Below are 8,953 nucleotides of genomic sequence, written 5' to 3' on the forward strand. Positions count from 1 at the left end.
GAGGATATGCAATGCTGATTTTCGCAACCGACATGGCGGTAAACTTGGTGGGTTACGGTGGAGGACAATACAAATGGGCATTCCAAGTTCAGAATTAAAATGTTAAGTTATAATTACCCACTGTAACTTTTTAATTAAATGTCCATGTTCTAAATTATCTCTAAAGTATTATATGCAATGTTCTTTTAAATTGATTGCATTTGCATTGCACCATAAATTTTAAATTAGGACAATTATTATTGGATCATGTCGCCCAAACGTAACATGTAGCCCAAACATAACTCAGCCCAAACGTAACACAGTCCACTACTTCACGTAACCCAAACCCAAACCATGTGCGGTCCAACTACTTTTGTATAACTTTTTATGCCCAACTTTTAATGGACTCAAATATACAGCATAACCATATATAAAGCCCAACTTTTTATGGACTTACCGTATATACAACCCACTTTTTTATGCCCAACTTTTTATGGACTAACCATATATACACCCCAACTTTTAATGACAACTTTTTAGGGACTAACTATATAGCCCAACTTTTAGGGACTAACAATACAGGCTTAACTACATAGGCTTTACTTTTTGGACTATACAACCCATTTTTTTTGGGACAAACTATACAGCCCAAATGACAACATAGCCCTACTTACAATGACAAATTGGATACACATCATAGAGGCCAAACACATTAATAATCATGATAAAGTGCATATCAGGGAGAATTGATAATAATTAAAAAATGTAGCTAAAATAAACAATAAATCAAACACAAAACGCATTAATCCTACCTTGAAAAAATGAGTTACATTACATTACACATATTGTAACAAATTAGTCACATTTTGTCGCAATTACAAACAATTAGAACATTTCAGGATGATGTTTGTGTCAGGCCGTCAATTCCAGTCAACAGTGCATCCAAATTCACAACCTGAACATAAACGGAATAAAATAAGCACATGCCATTTTTAAAAAATTGTCAATCTCAATACGGTAACACTACAGTGACTTTCTCGTTTATTATACACAGTGAACAAATCAGACAGCGAATTTGAAACAACTACGTTCAACTGATTTGAAGAAGAGGCACATTTAAAAATGAAAGACACACGCGTAACAGGGGAACTACAGCTCTTCATGTCCACATCACAAAGCTGTTATTCAACATAGAAATTCTTAAATAAAAAACAGCAAAGGGGAATCAAACCAGGTTACCAAAAACACAAGAACAACATAACTTACCTCAGAAGAGACTAACACAAGCAGGCAGCATCTGTTATTGTTAAGGAACGCATCAACAACACGTACACAAGACGCATCATTATGAACAGCTCCCACAAATGAAACAACAATCTCCTAGGTAACCAATAACAAAGTTATTATAATTTTAACAACCATATATAGTGCCACAGATGAAAAGGCTCAAAGAATAGCATACCGAGAAGGAAAAATTGTTACAGAGCTGCTTCCCTCTCATGCATACTTTATCCTCGGAAATTGACCTGAACAACTGAACAATACACACCGGTCAGTTAATGATGCCTAATCCCCACAACTTGCAAAACTTAATTCCACAATACAGCTAAACACATTCGTGAACATTTCTTACAAAAGAGCAAATCTTCCTCACAACTTGCAAAGCATCATCAGAAAACAACCTAGTAATCATGGAGCACGTTAAAACAACAACACCACTAAACGCAAAATCAAAGAAATTATACAAACCAAATCAACAATAGCTCCTTAGATATACCTCTTTATCTGTCCGACTTTAAACCATAAATCTTCTATTTCAACAACATTCAAACAACAGTGGAAGCCCTGAAGCTGAACTACAGGGACCAACATCAAACCATCCTTTTGGTCATCATCAACTGCCTCAATTGGATCCTTATGACGGTACTGACGTAGGTTATTAATCTTTGGATATCGCCTCGGTGTGGGCTTTGTGGACGAAAATACTGAACCATGTCTGAAGCACTGCAAAATACCAAGTGCAGGATATGTTACTGCACCGAAGGGTTAACACCAACAATTCAGCTAAAAATATTAATTAATACCTTCGCACGAAAACCATTGATGGGCCCATCGGTATCCCTAGTCAACCGAGGATGGCGTTCACCATAAGCAACATCCAAAGTCTGCAACGGTACTACACATTCATACACCATGGACACCAAAAAATATCAAGAATTAAATGCACAATCAAGGGTATCAATACATACACCAAGGACACCAAAATCGCCGCCATCTGGAAACCGGTCTTCCTTGATAGCCTTTCGAATCTCCACCATGTTCCAAACCTGTATCCTAGGAAAAACTCCCCAATCCACGGGTAGCCTATCTAGCCGGTCCAAATACATAACTTATTAAAAACAAGGGATATTTTAAATTAAAAATACATAAACACAACCCAAATTGTATATAAAAGTACTACAAATCAAGTCTTACCACAAAAAATATAAGACAGCCCCCGCATCCACTAGCATAACCACTTGAATAGAACCACCTACCAAAAGTACGAACATTATCCATAAGCTTTTTAAGAACAAGACTACACCAGTCAAAATCCGCGGCATTAGAGGCACAAATTAGTGACGGAACAAGGTCAGCCGCCAATCGGGATGACTGTGTGGGACAGAGCAGCATCTCAAGTGATAGTAGGAGGAATAAGGTCTTAAACTCAACAGATTCAGTTTCCTCCCAAAGACCCTCAACTCTTTCCATAAGTTTGGAATTCACTGGAATTCCCTCACTGATATATTTTCGACCAGTCTTCTTAGACTTAGTATTCCAGGATTTCCCATATTTTGACATAATCTTATTAACCTGCCCCAGCATTTCTTCATTCAGTGACTTATAGGTAGGGGCAGCCGTACACTATTTGGTATACCCAGAATCCAGTGAACTTGATTTTTAGACAAGGAAAACACACTCCCATCAGCAACCCTAATAGTATAATTAAAAGGATCTATACGTGTCATTAGCCAGTATGCTATCTGCCTAGGAAGATGCATGTCTGGTACAAAGTGCAGAAGCCCCCCGAATCCCATTTCATACACCCAACGTGTTCTACGCTCATCAAATGTCTGGCATATCCTTCCAAAAGTCTCAATCCGACAAACAGTATTTGGTGGCTGCGTCCAAAAAACAAAAGAACTAATAAGATATCAATTAACACACAAGTTATTCACATATATTCAAGTATTAAAAAATGGAGGACAATGGAATTACTCACCCGGGATCTGGCTTCTTCCATTGCCCTAAGTACTTCACCCTTTTCTTTAAGCTAACCCCCAGGAGACAACGAGTCATCCTACAATGCATATATATATATACAATAAACAAAACCAATCTATATATATGATATATATTAACATATTATTAAGTGGCAATTACTTTAGTGTGTAAACATTTAAACAACTTAAATATTACATAAATATAACCTTATAGATGTCTGCATGCAGATTCCAGGCCTTTAATCCATCCTATAAAGCAAAAATAAATTCAGATTCTATTATACCAAAACAATTAAGAACCATATTCTACAATTAACTTCAAATTCTACTATTACCTTATGTACATGATCACCAACGCATACCCTTGACTTTCTTTTCAGATTTTTTCTACTATCCGTAGTTTGCATTTCCCACAGATGTTCTTCACTAATAATAACACCAAACCAATTATACGATTAATCAACGTAAGATCAAACATTCAATCCTCTACCAACCACTGTATCAGCTGTATTCCATATTCAATTACAATTGATAACACATGAATTATCACCAAACAGGATTAAACAGGAATATTATAACTACAATGGAGTAATGCAACAGACCGAGCGATTTGAGGAAATCAAATCAGAAATAACAATGCAGTAGACCAATGCAGTGGTCTGTTGAAATGGAATAAGAAAGTACACTACAATTCACTGGAATATAAGTTAGAATTACACTTACCCCTCCTTTAAAATTGATTAAGCGACACGTCCTCGAATTACGTTCTGCACCTCCTTTATCGAAGCTCAATCTTCACAATACAGCTATTAAACGCAGATTTTATACCGATTATCATTGCAAAATCACCAGGCAACCTTCTCAGACAACCAATTCATCAATTGGAGACAACCTTCTCAGACCACCAATTCATTAATGAATTAGGGTTATAACATCCCCAATTGACGACGACGACGAGTGGAGAGAGAAAAAATGGACACATATTAAGTGGAGAGAGATAAACTTTAACTTTTTGCAAGTAACATCGTCAAAATTCAACTCAAACGGCGGGTTTGACTCTTTATGACTGTTTTCCAATTTTGCCCATTCTTTATTATACGAAATGTCGCGCGTACCCCTCTATAAACAAAATTCGTTTATAGAGGATATAAACATGGATTTTCTCCTATTATATTTTGTAGTTTCACAAAATTTCTCGTCAATGTTTTAAGAATTTGATCCAAATAATATAGTAATAGGAAAAAAAAAATGGTGAAATTGGCCTCAATAACATAAACTTTTAACAAGATGGAAGTAACATTATGAATTTTGACTAGTAGTTCTAACAACACAAACTTCTTTATTAGGTGCACAAAATATCATAAATAAAGCTCGATACAAAAATTTTGCCGAAGACAGGGTATCTAATATTTTTTTATTATAAAAAATTGTTTGGTATCGCGTGCCTAGATTTGTATGCAGGGAAAAATGATCAGACAAGGTTTGGAGGTTAATTAAGTCAATATTATATTGGTCAATTTTGAGATCAAATTTAGAAAAAAAAAATTACAAAAAGGATCGATTTGCATGCTATAAAATGTATCGGTTTAGGTCTTTGGTCAATTTGGATCTTGAAGACTAAATATGATATCAAAATTTGAAAAAGTTATAAAATATAAAAGATTCTGCGTCTTCGACAAAATTTCTGGTCCTAGGTTTCAGTTATGATATTTTTTGCACCCGATGAAAAAGTTGGTGTTGTTTCAGCTACTGTATATGCACTTTGTTAAAAATTCGTGTTGTTGAGGCCAATTGTACCAAAAAATAAAAAATAAAAAGTAAAAAAGAGGTAGCACTTTATTTAGTAAAATGGCCACTAAATATTTTATGCATAAATCTTAATTATTAGATTAAGCAAATTTGGTAATGAGTTAAATTTGAAGAACTAAAATTTATTTCCAATCAAATACCACAATCATTCTCACTAAAACTCCGAGTAATATACAATTGAAGGTACTTAAGTTTGACAAAAGTTACAAAGAGGGTACTAATGTTTCAATTGTTGCAAAGAGGGTACTGAACCTACTGTTGTAGGTTAACAATTCGGTGGCAATTGCCTAAAACCGGTTACCCTCTTTTTCCAAATTTAAAAAAAATGAAAAGGCTTATTTGTCTACTCAGCTGTACTTTAGGAAGCGAGAATCATCATTACTCTGATATTGGCGCGAGAATTGGAAAGGTTGATGCCTTTTTATTCACCCTTTCACCCAATTGGCTTCCTTCATTACTTCCTATTTTAGATAAAATGCAGAGCATTTCCTTCCAAGAAAAAAAAAAACTCATACTTCCTCTTGAAGAATTTCGCCATTAATGTGGAAGTGTGATTGTGAATCTTCCTGCAAGAAAGCGAAGTTGGCCCAGCTGCAATCTACTAAAGGTATATTCTCTTTTTTTGTCTTCACCTTCTTAATTTTGTCAATAATGGTGATTTTTGTACTGAGTTCATGCATGTTTTTTTAAGTGATTTTTGTTTGTAAGTGATTTTTCTTATTTTTGTTGTCATCATCTTGTATTTTGTTTGTGTAATTCTGTTGTTGTGGCTGATTATCAAAATTGTGTTGGTGTTGGGTAGAATAGCTTGAGAATTTCTAGGGTTTTGGGGTTACTGAAACAGAGTAGGTTTTACCATGGAAAATACCTTGTCTAAGTCCATAAATTTACCTAGGTATGGACGCTCTTTCCGACGCTCACCCACTTTTCAGCAACCCCGATCTGCTTGTGCTCCATGTCTTCCCCAAGCTGGACTGGGTAGTCGGGATACTGTTAAGCAGGTCTGCAGGAAATGGCGTCTGTGGTGGATGACTCGCCACCTTGCCCGACTCCAACCCTTTTTCGATCCCTAGGCCTCTATCAACGAGTGGATCCTCAACGACCTCATCTACAATGATGGCCGTGACTTTCATGCATGCTTGGATCAACAAGGACATGAAAGTCTATTTTGATGGCTTCCCTCTGCTCTTCAAGGAAAATTAGGTTGTTGTTGTTAGGTTGGGTGGGGGGTATGTGCAGCTAGATGGTTTTTGGGGTTAGGAGCAGCTAGTTTCAAGCTTGTTCTTATGTTTTTTTTTTAAGTTTTAAGATGTTAATTGTAGGAGTGCATTGTCATGGTATAGTAGGTTTTTGTTAAGGTGACAAAGCATTTATAATATTTTGGGATTTGTCACTACCATGACAATTCTTAGGTTGAATAGTATGGCTTGGCTTGTATAGCCATTTTGTAATGGAACAAATATATATATATATATATATATATATATATATATATATATATATATATATATATATATATATATATATATATATTTGAAGCCATATCTTTTGCATATCTTTTTTAATTGTCTTTTGCTTAATATGCACTTATTTTATCATGAATCAAATGTTGTGCTGATTGTGATTGTGCTATGGCCTTATTCTTTTATGCTATGCTTATTATGGGAATGCTTACTGTGGCAGACAATATGGAAGAATTAATACCATGTGTAATTGTACATCATGGTGGAATGTGGGTTCAAGGGGAAGACATGTACTACAGGGGTGGTAGGGTCAATGTGTTTGATGATATCCCTGACATAGTAGATAGCTCATATGTCAAGCAATTCATAGACTCCTTAGGATACACTGACATTGTGAAGCTTCACTTCTTGGATCCTAGGAAAACTATGCAAGATGGGATGAGGTTTTTAGCCTTTGACAGTAGGACCTTTGATCCTTTTTTGTCTTTGTTGCTTGAGTGCAGAGTGATTCATGTGTACAGTGAACATGAATTGGCCATGGCAACAAACTTTGATGTAGGCAATGGGGGGCAAGGGAGTTGTCAAGGGTCTGGTGTAGGGTCTTTCATGTCCTTGTTAAATGGTTTTGGTGGTGGTTCTTTTGAACCCAGGATAAGTGGAGATGTTGAATTTGATTATGACAGTGAGGGGACATATGAAGATGATGTGGAGTTTTTTAGTGCTAGGGACAAATTGACACAAGAAAAGAAGGATGAATTGGATTTTGAGGAGGAGCTACGTATGCTGCAAAGGGTAGCAGAATCTAGGGGGAAATCAGTGAACATGTTTGATGAACTGTGGGAAGGTGGTAGTGATGAAGATAGCCCTAGTGAAGATGATGATGAAGATGATATGGGGTACCTTGTAGCACCTGTGGCATGTAAAAAAAGAGGGATTATTGACAGTGAGAGCAGCAAGTCTGATTTTTATGCAGGTCAACAATTTGATAATGTTGTGATGTACAGGAAAACACTGACTGGCTACAGTGTAGGTAGTGGCAGGAACATTAAATCCTACAGAATTGACCGTAACAGAGTGGGTGCAAAGTGTATGCAACATGATAAGGGTTTCTCTTAGAAATTATGGGCTTCCTGGGAGAAGGGGAAAAGAAATTTTGTTGTGAAAGCCCACATTGGAGAGCATAATTGTGGTAGGCAAGCAAAAGTGACATTGATGACCTACACTTGGATTTCTAAGACTTATGCAAATTGGTTTAGAGTAAACCCTTACATGAAGTTGCAAGACATTAGGGAAACTATTTGGCTTGAAAAGGGAATAAGGGTGAGTAGGTTCAAGGCTTATAGGGCTAGTAAAAAGGGTCAATCTTTGATTGTTGGGGAGTATGCAGAACAATACTCTTTGCTTCCTAGGTATGCTTCAGAGATTTTAAGGAGTAACAGGGGAAACACTGTGAAGTTGCAGATGAGTGCTAATGTCTTTGAGAGAATTTATTTGTGCTTCGAAGCAGTGAAGAAAGGGTTCAAAGCTAGTTGTAGACCCTTTATCTCCCTTGATGGATGCTTCCTTAAAGGACCTTTTGGGGGCCAATTACTTGTTGCTGTTGGAAGAGATGGAAACAACCAGATGTTTCCTTTGGCCTGGGCTGTTGTTGAAGTTGAGAGAAATGACATTTGGACATGGTTCCTATCTCTCTTTGCTGATGATTTAGAGACAGCGACAGGAGCTGGTTACACATTTATGTCTGATCCAGCAAAAGGGCTTGTTAGCAGTAGTGTATGGTGTCTTCCCAGAGGCTGAGACAAGGGTTTGTTCTAGGCATGTGTACTGCAATTTCAGAGGGGTTTTTGGAGGGGGACTTGAATTTAGAAAGAAATATTGGACAATTGCTAAAAGTAACACAAAAATAAGTTTCTAAGTAACATTGAACTCATGAGGGTCATTTCTGCTGATGCAGCTGAAGATTTGATGAAAAGGAACTACAAGAAGTGGTGTAAGGATTTCTATACTCAAATGTCATGTTGTGATAGTGTAGATAACAACATGAGTGAGGTGTTCTATGCATACTGTAGGGAATAATTTCAAGCCTTTAAAATCCCACTAGCTCGAACCCCACTATGATCATACACTAAAGTACGGTGGCGTCCAAAAGGGAAGAAGATAGAGCAAACGAGTCGCCAACAAGTTTTTTAGGAACTTGTAAACCGTTCACGAGGTGAAGGTTACACCCCTTAACGATCCAAGAGATCGTCAACTCCATAAGGTCATGAACCAAATAAGGGTTCGGGGATGAAGGTACAAATCCAACCTAAAAGAGATTGAACCTGCCCTAATAATAGGCCTCTACTTTATTATGATCGTATTCATGTGCGCTTTCTGACTAACATACAATCAATAGGATTAACCCTAAACCTGTTTATCTATGTTGGTTGAATTTAATGC

The 8,953-nt window shown here is 36.7% G+C and overlaps 1 protein-coding gene across 1 annotated transcript; it reads left to right on the forward strand.

Annotated features, from left to right (window-relative positions):
• The first annotated feature begins 7,726 nt into the window (after positions 1 to 7,726).
• LOC145636750 (uncharacterized) lies at positions 7,727 to 8,311 on the forward strand. The gene has a single exon (XM_081688305.1). It carries the CDS (start codon positions 7,727 to 7,729, stop codon positions 8,309 to 8,311), a length of 585 nt encoding a protein of 194 aa, XP_081544431.1.
• The last annotated feature ends 642 nt before the right edge of the window (positions 8,312 to 8,953 follow it).

Source organism: Chenopodium album, chromosome 6 (genome assembly GCF_948465745.1).
Source record: "Chenopodium album chromosome 6, dcCheAlbu1.1, whole genome shotgun sequence".
Taxonomy (NCBI): Eukaryota; Viridiplantae; Streptophyta; class Magnoliopsida; order Caryophyllales; family Amaranthaceae; genus Chenopodium; species Chenopodium album.